At 44.8% G+C, this 19,652-nt stretch overlaps 1 protein-coding gene across 1 annotated transcript in view; it reads left to right on the top strand.

The window, feature by feature from the left end:
- LOC142578297 (phosrestin-2-like) overlaps positions 1 to 19,652 on the top strand; it is a gene marked incomplete at its 5' end in the record, with an annotated part of 803,118 nt that overhangs the window by 677,744 nt on the left and 105,722 nt on the right. The window contains one exon of the mRNA XM_075687727.1: positions 10,321 to 10,561. Coding sequence (XP_075543842.1) covers positions 10,321 to 10,561 — 241 coding nt within the window. The remainder of the gene's footprint in view (positions 1 to 10,320; positions 10,562 to 19,652) is intronic.

Genomic DNA, 19,652 nt, shown 5'->3' with positions numbered 1-19,652 from the left:
GTACCGGTAGGTGTCAACGTTATCGCAATCGATCCAATCCTTATCAAACATTTTTCGTCCTTATCAACCTTGCCTGGAATGAGGTGACCCTTATCCACTCTTATCAGTACTTATCAACCTTATCGGACTTGATCCGATCCTTATCAACCCTTGTCGATGCTTATTAACCTTATCAGAATTGCTCTGACAAATGTAAGCCCTTATCGCTTTTTAGCACCTTATCCATCCGCGTCGAACCATTATCAACCGTGATAAGCCCCATCTAACCCCTCTTCACTCCTCATCACCTTTATGAACTCACTGACCGCTCATTGACCACCGCCAACATTTTTCCTTTCGAATTTATTCTGATTTATATATTAATATCCTTACAGCGATTAGGCATACGTGACAGACCGACGGACGGACGGGTTTTCTCGTTGGGTAGGCATAGAAATGCTTACGCATTTACTACAATACAAGCTAAGATACAATACGGCAGTATAGCCAGCCACCGATATCCAAACCTTGAAGTGCATCAAGGCACGCATAATGCGATACGTTCGTCGCATGCGCCATCAATTTCCAGGAAAACAGGAAAACAGTTTTATGGGGTCGTGAACCGTCAGTTATAATTCTTTTCCCGAGGCAACCAAGGCAATGTCGCCTGAATTGGTCAGTAGGTATATTTCATGGTGATATTAGTTTGATTTGAACGAAAGAAATCACTCGGCTTTGTAGGTCATGGTTCGCAGAGAGAAAGAGAGGAAAGGCAGGAAGGTTAACCAAATGCCAGTTTCCGGTTTGCTGCCATGCACTGGGGTGGGGGAAATAGGGGTTGGAAAGCAGGCAAAGAGAAAAAGAAAAAGAACAGAAACAGGTAAAAGGCGTTTCACCAGAATGTCGTTATCTAGGGATACAGTTTAACTACTTGTTGAATGGATGGCACTCGGCAAACCAGGTAAATGACTTGGACAACTCGGCCTGCATGAAAACTGGTAAAAATCGTTGGACGAAGAATTCTAACGCTTAGTGCATTCCGAAGTGTTAAGTATGTTGAGGGAAAACTCGCAAAAATTGACGCTGACCGATGTGTAGGCAACACGAGATGAGGTTGGGATCATGGCGCCACGCACTACATGCAGAAACCCATAAAAGGCGCACTTGCCGTGCAGGAGAAGCAAGCATGGAAAAATGGCGAGAACGAACCGCAAGGAGGATAACATTTTAACATGAGCTCAGGAGAGGACGCAGCTCTACTCTTACTATGCACAGCGCCCAGGCATTCCATCAACGTCAGGAAGACACCGTCGCCTCGAAAATCGAATATTCGCCGAGGATGCGTCAGCTATATTGCTCATCAAAGAGCACGCTAGAAAATTAGATTAACCTGAAAAGGGCAAAGCGATCAATAAAAAAAAAGTTACATTATGACAACCTCTTCGAAGTAGTCTCGATGTGCTGTAGTTACTTGTAAAATCTTTAAGCGGATGAGATTGACTGGCAGCAGTCGTTACTTCTTTCTTGAGCTTTAGTATAGCCGTTCGCCGCATACTGCGCTTCAAAAAGCTGCGTATCGTCGTGCTGTCATGGAGTGATGCGCAGTGTAGATTACGAGTTACACGGAGCTTACACAATTGAGCGAGTTAAGCAAGTTACACAAAGTGTTAACGTGTCTTCCTGGCGCTCTTTTTGCGACCAGGTACACGGACCACGTCAGCCGACGTTGCAGCTAATTTTTATTTTCTTTCCCAGTTTTACTTTTCAAGACTGTGATGCGCGTTGCCATTGCAGAAAATGGAGGCAAGTCCATAGCCTACCCCTCGACAATTTCATCTTTAACCCTCAGAGATCCGGGATCAAAGGGGAGGGGAGGGGGGGCGTCCATTCGGCCCTTTCCATGGTTGTCGCACTCTAACAACGCCTGTAATGTGTGCTAAAGCTACAGCAAAAGTTGTGCAGGCAAAGCGAATACCTGTTGTCAACTCCAGAATCCCTTGCTTATGCTGGCAACACTGCCCAAATAAACAAAGATGGCTACGACATCCACGTTCATGGCTGCTCTTTCGCTTGGCGCTGCGCTCACGCGTTTCTCGTTCGTACATGGCGTTGAATCAAGGCGTTTTGTCAAAGCCTTAAGGGTCCTTGCTACCGATTACCTTATTTTGATCGGTCTCAGTTTTAGCTGCGAAACCGCGCAAATCGTTGCACTGTGCGTGCCAACGACCTGCCTGCCCAGCCAGTCACATCACATTTTTTTTAAGACAAAGACCCTTCCAAGCAAGCCGGAGGTAAAAAAAAAACAATGGAGGTGTTTGTGCGTAGTGGGCCTCCGAAAGGTACAAGCACTTGTTCGCGGCGTTGCTCCACTGGTACAGGTACGATACTCGTCTGTTTTCGACCCTCACAGGCAACATCGCACTGCGACTCATGTTGTAGTATATCACATATCGCGTTTCACAATTTATATGTCTTGCTTTCAGAAGCTAAATACAGATAACCTGCGCAATTAGATTTCATGTCACACTGAGCGTCACAGAGGAGATAGCCTCTCAACCATTGCTGCTTTCATGGAAACTTCTCACACTTACGGCTGCGTACTAAGAGATCTATAATCTATAGCGCCTCACGCGCTACATTTTACATTTAATGCATGTCTTCCTGAGCGGCTCTGTTACTTGTGCTCGTCTTCGAAACACTGTTAACGAGCAGATACACATTTCTCGTGGTGTTCCGCCGACGAATGTCTCATGCCCCGTTCTGTTGGTTGTAGTCGCACGCCTATCAGAATGCCAATATATGTGGACCACATCTGTCTTTGGGTCTCGGGATATAGTCACACGCATCTGGAACGTATCGTCCAAATCTAAACTCATTTGTCTACACTTGTCTACACTTGTAAATAGCAACAGAGAAGTTGTTTTGATTCTTTTTTTCAGGACTAAGACGGAAGGCTGTAAGGCTGTAGCTGAACTTGAGAGGTCACTCAATTCGGCGGGCTCCCAGTGTTGGCTTTCTGGGAGTCATCCTTGACAGCATACTCCTTTGATAAAATGCTGTGGACTATGCATCAAATATACCTCTGCAACGGCTTCATGCACTCCCGAGCACATTGCTGGTATGCGCTTGAGCTATCACCCAAGCTGGAGGCTCAAACTATACACTACTCTTGTGACCAGTCGGATAATTTACCAACTGCCGCTGACGTGCGCATCAGAGACACAATGTGAATGCCTAGATATTATACATAGGGAATGTATTCGCTTGTCTTTGGACGTTCCTCAGTCAGCCTAAATCAAGAAATTGGTATGCGAGGCGTTTTGTCAAGGCCAAAAGGGTCCTTGCTACCGATTACCTCATTTTGATCGGTCTCAGTTTTAGCGATGAAACCGCCATTGCCAGGCCAGGAGATGTATCACTACATCTCCTGGCCTCCCGAGCCCTGTTGATCCAGCTTCTTTAGCTGCGTTAGTCCTTCTCTGGAAAAGCCCTTCTCAGAAGACTCAGCACTCGATCCCACTTCTATGCTGTACTAAATACCCTAGGAGTCATTAGCCTCATGAGTCCAAAACGAAGGGAACAAATTCATCATCGTTGGATGCTCGAGGATGTCAGTGGCGACCTTAATAGTCCTGGGTTGCATGCCTAATGATCGGCACCTTCTTCAGAGGCTCGTTGTTTGGTGGTAAAGCACTTGTATGCAAATTATCCTAACCACCTCCATGTCTACAATGACGGGTCGGTGAGCGTGGATCCTGATAGCTGTACCTTCTGTTTTTTGTGAACTGAAGGACGGACTCGAACAGAACGCCGTCATACTCTCCGACTTAAATCAGCAGTTCACGAACTATGTCGTGGCGTTTCTTCAGACAAATTATGACAAAAGTGGTTGGCTTCATAAAAAAGGGATTAAGATAACACTACATTGGACGCCTTTGCATGTTGGTCTCACTGGCAACAAATGAGCATATGTCCTTGCCAATGAAGCGCTTTCTAGGCAGTCTTGGGTGAGAGCTCAGGTGAATCATCCACTCCCTAAAGAAACAAATAATTCGCTGCCACTTTTGTTCGATTTCGAAACCGCTGCACAAGTCTTGCGTCCCTAGTACAAAGGACGAGCGCCAGTCCTGTGTACTCGTCCTTGTTTCTTTCGCGTTACTTTTTTTTCCTTCTTAGCTATGAACCAACTTGCCCAAGAAAAAAAAAAGATATGGAGAACTTATTTTGGCCCTGCAAGCGCTTCTGTTCTGAAAAGAGGAGGCTTCTGGATACTATGAGAAGAGAGTACCTTCATGGACGTGTACAATGGTTAGCTTTCCCGGAAGAATAGCGGATAGTGCGCAAGGCAGCGTCCCGCATTTTTCTCACATTTCTCCAACAAACTGACCTGATTGAATCATCGTGAACAGCGGCTAGTGCATAAGGCAGTGTCCCGCATTTTTCTCACATTTCTCCAACAGATTGGCCTGATTGAATCATGGTGGCATATTTGACGCGGAAAGAACGCTGTGGTGGAGCAACTGCTTGCCAAATCTACCAAATTAACTTTGCCGGTAGCGCTGGCGTCGTCATAATCATCATCATCATAGTCATCATCATCACCATCATCATCATCAACACCACCACCAAATTGATTTTACTACCCCCACCGCCTTCACCACCTACTCCGATGACTGCTGCCGCATAACAATAATCAGGAGCGCCTCCTCTTGTCTCCGCATAGCCATTTGCAAAAAAAGGCCTTACAAAATTATTTGCCACGCAAACGTAAAATCGTGAATAAATAAAAAAAACTGGTGTGCATTCACATTCACATGTCACATGTCACATTCACATTCGCATTCACATGTCACATTCAAACAAAATTGAATGAGAAATGGTATATTTATTCCACAGCTCTCAAGCATTCGGAATAGCTTCTGTGGCAGAGTTTCCATGTCTGCTTTGAACTCCGCCATTACAGGTACAGTTGACTGGAAAACGCACAAAAGCAAGAGCTGGGCTATGAGCGGTACGGTAGTGAAGGGTTGCTGATGAAATTAAATAACCGAGAGTTCTTTAAAATGTGCTCATACTCTAAGGTATTTCTTATGCTCCGCCTGCGGTAGAATGCTACCGCAGGACTGCGAATTAAACCGGCAACTTCCAACTCTGCATACCTCATATTCACTGAGCCACCGTGGCAAGTACAAATATAATTCCATGAAATTTCACCACATAAGCATAACGCACTCGCAAACTGACCGAGACAGCGCTTCGTCTCTCTCAGTCGCGTCCCGTTGTTCAGAGCTGTTACTCGTTTTCTTTAGACATGTACCAACTAGCCCAAGTTAGCACGTTATTGAAAATTTACGCTTTATTTCTGTTCTTCTTTCTTTGTTTCTTTGTTACTTCGCTAAGGAAAACGTGAGGACCTGCCTTTCTCGAGTTATAGCGTTACTTGTTTACGTCAGTTCAATTAATTTTCAAAAATGAGTAATAACGCGTTTTATTTTCTTCGGCTGCCAGCAATTTGTAAAGCGCGTGCGTTTTGCCTTTGAAAATTTTCGCCCATTGCTTGAGCCTTATGACCATCCTGTGTGCAATGAGGGGCAGTTGCAGTTTTACTTTCGAAGCGTCATACAGCACTGCCACTCGTGACATTCTCATGTTTCTCTTCTCATTGATGATAAAGCCTCAATCAGGAGTCCAACGTTATACGACAGCTAATTTATTTCTCGACAAACATATGTACAAACATAAGTGAAGCATTGTATGATTTCTTTGTTTCGCGTTCTTCTACGACGAGACAAGGATCTGGGCTGCACTTTTACTTGACGTATACTTTCAGGCAAATGAAACAATTACAGGTGTATTCGTTGTAGCGTGTTTGCTCTTGTTCAATTTATTCTCTGTTTGTAGCAGCACTGACCCCGAATTTTAATCGATTACACGACGGCTCTGTCGCCTGGTCGTCAGCCGCGAAAGATGAAATGACGAAACTAAATCACCGCGACCTTAAAATCGGCGGTAAATCCATGTGACCTTTACCTCGCAGTCCGAGTATTTATGACGGCTAGTTGAATGTCCGCATCTGGGCTGTAGCGTATATAAAATGGGAAGGACAAGGGGCAGGGCGACACAGAAAAATGGGCTTGTACGATAACGGTCCGTTTCATGGCGGCCGACTCCCTGGGCTATTGCAGATGGTGCGCATATACATTGAACAACAGCGTAATTTTGCAATCAAGATGTAAAGAAATGTTTAAATGAAAAAGGCGTTCTTCCGACCTGAATCTTCCTTTAAAGGAAGAAAAAATGAGCCGTAGAGGTTGCATTGGAAGCCTGTAGGGCGTCATTAGTGCACAACAGTATACTCAAGATGGGGCATAAAGAAAACTTGTTTTCGCCAGGGTCAAACAAATAATCGACATAAGCACATTACCTTCAGTTCGTACAGACGGACCAGTTTTGATAGCCGCCGTGCCACAAGCTTAATTAAGTACCCACACCGAGTGAAAGGGCGAAGAGGCTGGGCCGAGCAAAGAGAAGGTGCAACGCCTCCCGAACCAAGTAAAAAGCAGAACAAGAAACTGGAGCTTGACTCTCTGAGAATGTTTTTATAGCGCATATTTAGACTGACTCTTCGTTTTTGTCCAATGCTCGTATTTTCTTTATTTGTTTATCTTGTCCTCTTGACCTAGGTCACTGAGTGGACGATCCTACTTGGCTCTACTTGAAGGCCCTGCCATTAATATTTTTATACTTGCTTCATTTCTTTTTTTTCGCTCTGAGAAAATGCTCCTTTCGCAGCCGTGTTATTGGTGCAAAATAGGAGAGCTTTATTATATCTAAAATGCTTCTGTTGCCCGTAGATAAGTTAGGCTGCACGGTGTCCCTTCGCACGCTACTGATAAATTGCACATCCACTTCTTTCTTGCTTTCTTTTGTGTGTGTGTGTGTGTGTGTTTGTGTGTGTGTATGTGTTGTGTTTGCATGTGTGTGTGAGTGTTGTATTTGCGTGTGTGCGTGCGTGCGTGCGTGTATGCGGGTACATGTGTGGATAGTATACCTGTAGTATTTTTATTTAACGTTAACAAAATTTTGAAAAATGGCCTCTGGCAAAATGCACAATTTAGTCATTGAGCTTGATTAATCGAAAAGGTGTACATTACTTCCGGAAGAAATAAAGATACATAACCAAATAATTAACAACATTTTACTAATCAACTTTCTATCTAGTCACTTTGGCGCAACATATTGGAATTTACGTATTGAAGCCAGGTATTTCACAAGGCGTATTCACGTAGAACAAGCTTTTAAACTATCACCAGTTTTGAGATAAGCGCTGACAAACTAGCAGAAGAAATGCGCTGTTGCTCCACTTATTTTATACCAAACCGCACTTTTTTTATATTGAAGCTAAAAAATAAATGGTACACTAATGCATTTCGTCGTATACCTTGGGAGTGCATACCTCGAAACTGGTGTCACTTGAGAATTTGTTTCAAGTGAATATGACTTGCGAACCCATCGGCTAAACAATTCGTAAATCACAATATGTGCCGTAAATTAGTTACTTCAGAAGCTATTAGCGAAATTTCGATAATTAGTCGAAGATGCATTTTGAGCTCTCGTGAAAATAATGAGCACCTTTTAAGATGATCGTGCTCGGGAAGCAGAATTGTGCTACATGCCACAGGCGATTTTTGAAAATTCTGTTAACGATAAAAAGAACATCCTGCAAAGGTATACGCCTGCTCCGAATGCAAATGCCAACAGAGTGGCTTATATGCTGACCGACAGAGCATAGTGCCATAAGCGCCACCACCTTTGTTCGTAGCAATAAGGAAACACAGATTCTTGCGTAAAGCCTGCACATATAACCTTGAATCATAAATTTCTGTAAACCACATCAAGCTCTTAATGGAATATCCCATTGCACTCGGCAGATTTATTTTGCTTGATATTCTTTGATTTGGCAATTCGGTATGTTCCACTGCGTCTGCGTCTGTTGTTGGCTAATCTTTCAGAATATGCATTGTGCCGCTGTGAGACAAGAGGCGTAGAATTGCTAAATGTGTTCAGATATGTGTCGTACCCCCGCCAGATGAAACAGCACCACGGTCGACCACCACCGCCTGTGTCGTGATTCTCTGTGCACACGCCTGGTCGCCACCGTTTCGATGGGCGGGAAATGCAAAAACGCTCGTGTGCCGCACATTGGGCGCACCTTAAACAACCATAGGTGGTCAAAATTAATCCGGTGCCTCGTGCTCATATCATAGTTTTCATGCGTAAAACCCGAGAATTTAAAGTTGCTTGCGCACGCCCGCGCTCGGCGTTCAATACAAGCGGCATTTCTGTTTTCGGACGTTCACAGGAATTAAAAAAAAAACACAGGAGACTTCAGCGATTCCTGCGGGTCTGAACTCAATTACTGCGACAGCAGCCATTCTCCTGCAGTGAAGACCACTATTTTATTTTCGCTTGCCTGCTTTTTTTCTGAAATAATTGCATTCATCCACTACGGAGAACTGGACAAGAACCCATCGTTTACAGTGGCGATTTGATAGGAGCTTGGGCCTGCGGTCGTATTTAAATGTGCTAATTTAAAGCAGGAATTTCAACAAAAAAACTGCAGATCCGACGAAAATAATGGAATCTATGCGACGCTAAGCTTTAGTATAGTGGTTAATTAAATTATTTACAACTCAGGGCTATGCGGGGAATTTTGTTTACTTTCATCACAAATGCAACGTGCAATGTCATGTAGTGTTTACGTCTATCCACCGCAAAGGTCATGACTTCGCTCTCATCAACTCACAATCGATGCATGAGGAGCGTCGTTTGTTCGCGTCGCTCTCTGCAGCGGTGCATCTGCGTATGGGTCGAAGCAGCCAATCGCTTTAGCCGCCGTCGCAAAGAGAAGTCCATCGTCGCAATGAGCAGAACAACCGAGCCCAACGGCCACTCCATGGCGCGGCGAAGCACGCGTCAGCCGTGGAAAAAAACTCTACTTAGCTTCTTTCAACTACTAGCCACCGCAGAACTACTTTGGACGCGTCAAACGCCGGAGCTAGAGCGACAGTCCGTTGCAGCCATGTAAGCTCTGTAGATCAACTCAACCGTAAGTTGAACAGCTAAAGCCTCTGGTTCTCCTGAAAGTGGCGAAAGGCTTTGATCTCGGCACCGTGCTACGTGTGGGTTGGACGATAGCGTCAGGGGGCCTCCTTTTTCGGTTCAAGAACAGCCAGCAGACGGCGCGCGCCTGGCGTCCCCAGTGTGGGAGAGGGAAAAAGAAAAAAAGAAGGCAGGGATAATAACCAGAAATGGGTCTGCTTGGCTACCTTATACTGGGGGACGGGAAAGGGTAATAGAAAGAAGAGATAGAGAGAAAGAGGGCGGATGGAAATACGCGATGAGATCACGCACGCGCGGAGGGCAACCTGGTTAACATGCCCGCATTTCCTTTTCTCCCTCTCTTTGTCATGGTAACTCCAATCACCCCTTTCTGCCCAGATCTTATACCTTCAAACTATCAGGGGATGCTTAAAGTCGCATGGCATTTACATTGAATAATGTATTTTTTTCTCTGAAATACACACGTCTAGGGCTGTGCGAATATTCGGCACGTTCGAATAACGAATTAAATAAGACACTATTCGATTCGATCTTTGAACCGAGTAGTCACTATTCGCAATTTGCGAATATTTTTCGAATACGTTTCTAATATTTCAAGCATCAAGTTCACCCAAATAAACATAAAATTGGAGAAAAAGTACGGTAAATTGTCACCTCCGTGGGCACAGTATAGACATAAAACATGAGAACTTGAGTAGTTGAGCAGGCTATGTCACTCAGGTATCCATACTTTATAGGCTGTACAGCGATCAATCGCACTCTCTGAAGAGCCCTGTGCATGCGAAGAAACTGTTTATTTGCTTCTAACGCTCCATTTGTGTTTTTAAGAAACAACCCTTCATAACGTATCATGTAATGACATAAACTTGCTGATTTTAAGAATACTGGGATACGAACACCGTTCTACTACAATTTTGGTACCGGCTGTTCACTATTCAAAACTATTAGATATTCGATTCAATTCGCTTCTGGAATTATTCAATTCGTATTCGATTCGGCCTCAAAAATCACTATTCGTACGCCCCTACAGACATCAATGGACATATAGCAGATTAATATTGCTGGTTCTTTACGTCTACACTCATACGGTATGCGCACTCTTCAGTGTGGGCTTTACCTGCATTTCTATTGCAGCGAAGTCATTTCTCCCTATAGTATATTAGCTGCGTAAGCACTGTGATTAGACAGAGGATTAAATAATGTGTTTGTGGAATGCAGGGTGTACAAGAAGCAGAGTCCCAACAGCCGGCTGACTCTGTACCTGAGCACGCGCGAGTTCGTGCATGCATCAAGCCGGACCAGCGTGAGCCCCATAGATGGCGTGGTGCTAGTGGACCCGACCTACCTCAAGGATCGGCGCGTCTACGCCATGGTGCTGCTCACTTTCCGCTACGGACGCGAGGATGAGGAGGTCATGGGACTCAAGTTCTTTACCGAGGCCATCTTGGACTTCAAGCAGGTATCGGTATCAATGCCCCAGCAACACATTGAACCTTTCCTTCAAGTTTCTCTGAGAGTTGCCGTTTCACAGAACCTCGAGCTTCAACACCTCCCCCTCCCTTCCACACTCCTCGTTTCTGTGATGTTTCAGTAATGCATCGGGAGATGCACACATAACGTGTTACCTAAGTACTGCGGTCCAGCGAAGATAACACGCGTAGCAAAAAAGATAAAGAACATACTGAACTATTACATAAACAAACATCTGTAAGTATCGACATCTGTGAGGCTAACATCTTGAATTTGAAATCGAGATACAATGTGCTCACAGGAAACGTAAATTTAACAGTTAGCAGGCGAACGAGTTAGGTTATGTATATTGTATATTTACCAAGCACTAAATGCTCATAGCAAGCGTCAGGGCAGATTTCAGCCAGATGTTGCAGAGTCTTGCGGAGTCATGCCGTTACCGTGGGGCATTTACACTGTTTGCCACTGGACATCAGGTGAAAAGCTAAGCAAATTCTGCGTGCGCTCTCAGTCGAGCAAGAAATCAAACATTGCAGCGATCAATTTGTAGCCCGGCGCTTCATCGACTGAGCCACGAGCTCATCAGCGCCAAGCCCAGGCAACATCGAACGCTGGGCCAATATTGTTTTTACGGTGGCACACGATGGCCCTCGAATGACCCAGCGATGTCAGCATAACAACAATGGCAGTGGCATTCTATGAAGACTCCCACAATGACCCACCGTTGCTACTCAAATTAAGTTATTTGCACTGCAAGACAACGCGAACGGAACATTGGGCGAGCTTATCCGCAGCATTCATTATATTGGTTGTAGAACGGCAAGAAGCAGTACATATTGTCGAGTCAATCTCACCTGCTCTCCAATGTCGGGCAGCCGACGTTATATGCCCCAAAATATCGACCAATCATAAATATTGTCGCGCCAGGGATGTTAACATTGGTTCGAACACGGGATACATAGGCAACAATGGTTTTTCAGCTTCTGACAACCATTAAGGGAATCCATTGGCGTACGACACCTCGACAGGCGAAAAACAGAGAAAAGAAAACCACAGCGCTCGTCCTGTGGCTTTCTTTTCTCGGTGTTTCGTCCGTAGCGCTGCCATATGCAAATGTAACTATACCAAATAGCCCAGCTTTCCACCTTGCTGATTAAGGAGAGCTTTAACTCAGAAGTTCCTACCCAAATAACTGAACATGGGGAAATCGCTTTCCTCGGCATCCAGCGCACCAAATTTGATAAGATTTGTTGCGTTTAAAGGGACTGACAACCGATGTTTAAGGACCCGGTTTTTTATGGCGCAACGAGACACCCACCCACGTTAGTGTTAAAACCTGCAGCGGTTACTTCCAAAAGCACCTGGATATTTCGTAAGCAGAATTTTTCCATCTAACCAAACTCTAAAAAAGGAAGAGTACATCCTCCAGCAACGCTGAGAAATGAGAGCGATGCCGATAGCCCGTCTCGCAAATTGTTAAAGCTGACCATCGTATGCTTTGACAGGAGCGAGTGCAACTGTGGTTAACCACCTATACCGTGACCTTTTCAACCAGCTTTGAAAATAAAGAGCTGGTACAGTGCTATTGGGTTTTTGTACAGGCATTTTTTATTCTTGTACTGCATTTATCCCCAAATATATGCTTGCGTCATGGCTGGCTAGCCCCCGGCGTTGTCATTTTATCGATAGATGAGCAAGCCAACTCATCGAAAACGAAGGCTTATCTACACGCTGTAAGTTAAAAAAAACTTTTAGTAGCAAAAGGTGTACACTAATTAAATACTAATAAAAGGATCAGGAACCGCGTACACTAGTAGAAGGTCACGTGATAGGTTACTTATTAATCTCCGTGTATTGCCGCGTGGGGTGCCAAGCGTCATTAATATTAAAATATCATATTGATATTAAAACTATCGATACACCTTTAATGAGAAAAACAGGGCCCGTTTTAGCCAATACGATAGGCAATCTTTCCATCAGAGGGATTATCTCGGTTCATGTTCTGAGCAGTTGTCTGTCAATTTAAAAGGGCCCTGAACAACTTTTATAAAAGTAATTTGAAATGCAATCCAAGTTGAAACAGGCCATTTCAGAAATACTTTGCTGCAAAACATAATTCAATGCGTTCAGCAGAAGCGCATTTATTGGCAACCAAACGTACCCTACGCGGTGCGTTTGCTCCGTCTTCAATGACTTGCACTGCGAAGGCTACAGCCTAGTGGGGCGTAGCCACAACGCTCCGCTATATTGAGGGCGAGCTTCACCACTGCAAAGGCTGGCGCCACCGTCGGGGTAACGTAGCATGAGGGATCACGTGGACACAGCGGCCGCGTCGGCTGCTTCGGAAGCGCCGAAGCGAACTGAAAACGAAAATTTAAAGTCCCAGCTGCGCTACGGTTCTGATCAGTGGTGAGACTTTACCGCCTTGGGTGTCTGCTTGACAAAATATGAAAGTACTATAATAGGTAGTGGCTGCCTTCGGAGGCGTGCAGCATGGTAGGCTACTGCTCGGTGCCGCAGTGCAGGACGTACGCAACGGAGCCCGGTGTCAGTCTTATTCACACGTAGCCACAGTACAAGAAGCTGCGTGAAGCTTGGCTCGCGAAACTTAGAACCGGCCGACAGCCATCGGCTACAACTCGGGTATGCAGCAAGCACAGACGCGAGAAAGATTTCTGCTACGGCACCGGGTCTGCGATGTTAGGTGAGTAGCAGAAAATGCAAACTGAGACGCTCGCCCGCGCCCGCTGGCCGGCTAATGTCATGACTGTTTGGTCTATGAACTTGTTGATGCTAGATACTGGCAAGTTTACTGGAATGGATAGGGAGCGGTAAGAAGCACATTAAAAAAAAAGGCATCGCATATGGTCATGTTGGTATTATAAATTAAGGCACTGGATGACAAAAAGAAGCAGGGGGAAATCGCACGCTGAGAAGACCGATAAACATACAGTGCGACGCAACATGAGAAATAATGTTGAAATGTCTAAGAATTTAGAAGACAAAGAAAGATTGAATCGTCGCGACGGAACATCACAGTCGCCGTAGACGTCGAAGACTTTATAACGAAATTATTTTTGAACAGTTCTGATAGCGTCCACGCAACAATGGTTGCTAGTGTACTGTCAGATGTTCATATGCTGCGGCCTAAAGCTCACGGCACGGTGTGAAAACGCGCTCACAGTGAATGCACAACATTGTGCGCGGACATGCACGCAGACGCGCATTCGGTCGCTGCGAACCCATGCGGTCGCCGCATTGAGGCTTCATTCTGTTATGCTCCATTTGGTTATACAGGCAGCCCACTATAAGAACATATTTCACATAGTTAACTCACAGCGTTCGTCTACCTTTCACAAAAGAAGCCGATTCGGGAGACTCTATCACGGCGACCATGCGCAGTGGCGTTCACTGTACGTATTCAGTAAAGAGATAGCGTCTGTAAACGATTCTGTGCTTTCAGTTTGCCCAAGATTATTATATCGACAGTCAAAAACTTCCCTCGTTTTGAGAGTACTTGCATAAATGTACAGGAGTGCTGCCGCGTGGTGTTTTCATTGAGCGCCGTAAGCGAAACCTATAACGACCGCTCCGCGTGATCCCTCATACTACCCAATGGCGACTCCGTAAGTACTCGACGGCGACTCCGTAAGTACTCGCCCCCATGAACGTCACCGTGGCGCGCTGTTCAAATTTGATTTCGGATGTTCACGTAGACGCCACTGCCGATCTTGGCGCCTACGACGCTCCAAACGCGGTTGTATTCAGCGTGCCGCAGTGCGCTCACTCAGCGGACTCGTTGCTGCAGCCAGCAACGGCCATGATATCTACGCTACGTAGCAGACCGCAGCTACATGGAGCTGTAGTGTGTACGTGCAGCGTTTGCTTTGTGCACGACAGGGCTTGAGTGCATGCTCGCGCTCATATGCTCCAGTCTGGCTGCGCCACGTGGTGCAGAGCGGCTTTGTCCTGCGCCAGCTTGACCGACCGGTTAGCAGCCACATTCAACTGGAGTATTTTGCTGCGCTATCAATATGAAGCGAAGTCTGCCAAGGTGTCTAACCAGGAGACGCCAAGAGCGAGCGCGCTCTGGCAAGCGATCGTGTGGTCTGACCTTAAGTTTCGCGTGGTTCGAGGCTAGTCGAGTATTCTAATCTAGTCTAAATTAGCGAGACCCGACGGGTACGGCACCAATAAGCAGGGTGCTCAAAGCTTGATTCCTACGCCGGCGACCGCACGCGAGCGTGAGCAGACGATAGTGGGCTTCTTCCGGGGGTGCCTAATTATTATCGAATTTCGAAAGCAGATTTTCGCTTACTTCAGCCTGTTTACTAAACTGCGTGAAAAAATAAATAAATATACACGGGAACAGTAGGAAGGAGCGCACTGACACAAATGCCCTTCTTGATTCATGTCAGCTATTGGCCAATAGCAGCCGCGTTTCTGGGAATGTGCTATATTACGAAAGAAAGCGTCCACAGAAGAGTGAGGAGCAGGCTTCTGTTGAAAACAGAGCGTTTGAGAAAAGGGTGAGTTCGCGCTCCCCTTGCGAGTTCCACGCGCCGCGCACGACTGCAAAATTTGGCTGATATGTTCACAGCAGTGTATGCTATCCGCGGACTACGTTATTTCACCAAGCCTGAGGAGTGGTTGAGAACCGCTTTAAAACAAATATTTAGCATCTTTTTACTGCGAAGAACAGACTTTTCATTGAGGCTATCTGTTTTTCGTAACAACTGTACAAAATTGAGAAAGCTCAAGTACCATGTTTTCAGTTCTCTAATACAGTAAGAAATAACGCTATTACTTTTATATGAATGGCATCTGTTAAAATATATAAATCGAGCCAAGTTAATGCATTGTATGCATCTCTCAAACGTGCCAGTAATTTGTGAGTAGAACTTTGGCAAGCACCTTGTAAGCATTTTACCTAATGGGTGATAGTTGTAAACTAGACTATTTTTGCTGCTTTATAAATGTTCATGGAGAAGCAATTGCCAAAGGTGAGATATCTGTTTCTGGTGCAGAGGTACGGATTTATAAACATCGGCCTTAACCCTTTACTGCACCTTGTTGCATTTACGCAACATTCCGATGAACGGCTTTAAAAACAGAAGCAAAGTCCGTTTGGAGCTGTCTGCACAAGTTGTTGCATTTCCGGAACATTCGTCTAAGAAACGCGCCGCCTTGTGCTGTCATGTGTGCTCATCCTTCGCATCTTCTAGCAAAACAAACATGCCAGAGGCTGCGTGCGACCGCGAGCAGTGATACAGGTAAGTTTTGCCAATTGTAAATGTATTTCTCCATAAGGCAAAGTGTAAAAAAATATTCTTACGCTGAGCTCCACATCCTCCTGACTCTGTAGATTAAAAAAAAACATTATTATCTCGGAATAGTTTGTTCCTGGTGACGGAACGTTGCTATGTTGCGCAAATGCAACAACATGTACATCGTTTATTTTCTTCGCAAAAGTGAAATGGCTCCCAAATGCTTTTATAGCCGAGCAATTCCTCCTGATAGTGAAGGCAGCGACCTTTCCAGGAGTGATGACAACCACAAGTGTAAGTCCAATACACATTCAACATGTGTGCAAGATGTTTTCTGGTCTAATTTTCTTTTTTTTCTTCAAAAGGAAGTGGCGCATCCGTGCGCTGCCGTGTCGTGTCGCCACGGGCACAGCCTTACGTCTGTGCTTCTCTGTTCTAAATCTTGACAATAACGCGAAAACACTGCATTGTTTCCTGGCTGCACGGGAATCTGCATGACGCACTGCACGAAGTACGGGAACCACCTGTGCTACATAAGCAAGTGAAATTGCTTATTTTCGTTCCACACTAAATCATAGGTGCACCAATGATTGTCACGTGCAAATAAACATCTGAGTATGAATCGAACTAAGTCTATGTTTCTCCTCCAACTTCTTTTTTATCTGCACGTTGTTGCAAATACGCAACATACCCTTTTTCTGCAATTTCAAACCACAGAAATTCGCTAAAATTAGTTTCCATAGGAGTAGAGGTACTTTTATGCTTCTTTGCAACTCCATGAATAATATTTCGAGGAAACAAAAAATTGTGCAGTAAAGGGTTAAATTCTTCTGACGCTTGTTGAATTTCGGCAATTTCTGTGAAATGTATGAACTCCTTAACATAAATTATGCTTTCTTAAGTTACTAGAATTTTAAGTTCTCTCTCAAATGCAAGATCATACAATAAGTGCTACATCTTTCTCACTAAAGTATTTCTGCGTTTCACAAATGTAATTTGCATGAATAGGGAAACTTGAGTTGGCCTCGATAGCTAAAATCGAAGCCAACTCTTAAGCGGGTCGTTTGTTTGTTCAGCTCGGCTACTACTACATTTTTCAACTATAGAACAGTCGCAGTAAATGTGTACACACTGTACAATGGCGCGTAACTTTTTATATTGTTCCTTAACTAAAGCGTTAGATCGATCAGTGCGATTTCTGGAGGCGCTACAGGGGAGTGATTCTGGGACTTAAGAGCGATAGACGTACAGTCACCGCTGTGAAAAGTTAGTGTTATGGTTGTTAAGACGCCTGCTTCGTGCTTCGTCACTTCTAAGTGAGACAGGCCTGTTCAATGAGATTGTACGCATTATATGATCAGTCCATTCTCAAATCTACGTGAGCATACCGACTGACGCATGTGAATAGGTGCACCGTATTATACAGGGTGCGACAAGCGCCCCAAATTATGTCCGCCTGACCGTCGCGCGCTGACATCCGCCGACTGTATTGCCGGATCAACTTGAAAGGAGTGGAACATGACTTTCACAGAAGTAAGCACACTTGTTTTTGGTTTTTCATCCTCGGATCCAGCTTTTCGCACGGTGAAAGAGAGCACTTGAAGTGTAGTATAATGTGCCAGCTGAAAGATGTAATTCCTAAATACGAGTGTGTTTCGCGAAAATTCATTTCGGGGCACAAATGCTCTGAATAATATTCAACGCGTCAAACTCTTCTCCCTGTTTAATGAAATTGTAGAGCGTGATTGATACCTATAGTGTTTCGTTTACAAGCTGATATTTGTTTTCTATGTGCAAGGGCTTAAAAAAATTTTACGGAATCTTCGAGTACGTTAGCACACACCGCTGCATCCTACCATTCACGTATTAATTAATTAATGCACTGCATTGCCATCAAGCTGTCAAAGTATATTTTCCTGTCATCGCTGCAGAGCCTGCGTTATTTAAAATCGGATTTACAAAATTTGAAATAGAGCTGTTATCAGCTCTACAGCTCTAGACCTCTCTCTCTCTCTCTCTCTCTCTCTCTCTCTCTCTCTCTCTCTCTCTCTCTCTGTGTGTGTGTGTGTGTGTGTGTGTGTGTGCGTGCGTGCGTGCGTGCGTGCGTGCGTGCGCGCGCGCGCGTGTGTGTGTGTGTGTGTGTGTGTGTGTGTGTGTGTGTGTGTGTGTGTGTGTGTGTGTGTGTGTGTGTGTGTGTGTGTGTGTGTGTGTGTTCACTTTCCCCGTATTTGGGTGACTTGTAGCCATTGTCCACCATGTAATTGAAACGGGGGGCGTTCGCTCTAAGTTATCGGAAGCGAAACAGCGAGTAAATTAGCGTGAGAGGCAATAAAAATTGCAAATGAAGTTTTTCTGTACGTTTTCGAAATGTGAACTGATAAAAGCACTGATTTGAACATATCATAGCTGTCCTGTGGATTATTTTTTTTTTCAGTTCCGTAATGTGGATGGTAGTCAAGCTACAAGGGCGGTAAGCTATTTCAACCGTCATAAATTATTTTTGTAGTGTCATCTGCATTGGAAACAGGCCCCAGTTTACTGTGATATGATTGTGAACCTGTTGCAGGTGTCCCCGCAATAACGGTTGCATGGCTCTAGAAGCTTGATTCAGAGGTATCTCCAAGGGCTCAAGAGGACCTGTGAAGCAGCCAGAAACTCACCACTTCGTCTACTTTTTGTAAAGTCGCATTGCATTCTTGTCCCGACGTCTTGATCTTTGAGGTCTTACTTTTAAGAGAGTGGCTTGTTAGCATGTTTGAAATTACGTTGATCTACGGATATACAGTATTGCCGGTGATGTAAGAAACGCCTCTTTAGTTCTCGCAGTAACAATTAGCACCACTTTTTAACAGTGCAGGAGTTCTCGGAGTACTATGTCCTCTGTGTGGCGTGTTTGTGTATACGGCTCAAATAAATAAGATGACCAGCTAAGCAGGAGGCATAAGTGGCTGGTTAGGCTACGTATTGGTGAATAACTACTTCGACCCAACGGAATGATATTACCCTCTTGAATGTGTGTTCTGGAATTTGTTAAAAAGAAAGTTCATAAGGTAGCAAAAGCATTGAATCTGATCAACTGTACCTTTTACCAATGATCTTGTTTGCGATTTTTTTTTAACGCGAATGTAAGAGCTGATCAATTTTGTGGACATAAATTCGGCAATTGGCGGCTGCCAAGTTTGAATTTGGACAATGACACTGGGTGGCAGTCTCACAATTCGTGTCGCTATTGTCAGGATATAGCTAGCCTTGCTCGTATGCTCTGGGCTTGCCCCCTGGCGCCGGGGGCCAGGACAACCAAGGAAGTGTGGGACCGGCCTCTACGCAGCTCGGACCTTGAATCACAGCTCTGGGCTGTCCATCGGGCCCGCAGCGCGGCGGAGGGGCATGGCCTCTCTGTCCCGACGTGGGAGCGGCCCGCTGCGCATTAATCACACGCACCGACGGACCTCAAGAAAGTTATTCATCCATCCATCCACTGGGTGTCAGTAAACTGACAATTCAAATTACTGCCAACAAGGAGATATTTATTTATTTATTTTTATTTTTGCCTTATTCGTGCTTCATACCCTCGAAGTGTGGTGTCGTAACATCAGTGTAATTTGTATGCAGCTATTATCTGCGACCAGGCGGATAAGAGAACAAGGTGCATGATTCCTTTCGATGGTGGCACATATTATATATATATATATATATATATATATATATATATATATATATATATATATATATATATATATATATATATATATATATATCTTAATAAAAAACAGCAACATTATTCGGCGGGCGCTTAAAACGAAACGAGCCGCG

Source organism: Dermacentor variabilis, chromosome 1 (assembly GCF_050947875.1).
Source record: "Dermacentor variabilis isolate Ectoservices chromosome 1, ASM5094787v1, whole genome shotgun sequence".
Classification (NCBI taxonomy): domain Eukaryota; kingdom Metazoa; phylum Arthropoda; class Arachnida; order Ixodida; family Ixodidae; genus Dermacentor; species Dermacentor variabilis.
The sequence above is the reverse complement of the archived record's forward strand: the minus strand, read 5'-3'. Positions and strand labels throughout refer to the sequence as shown.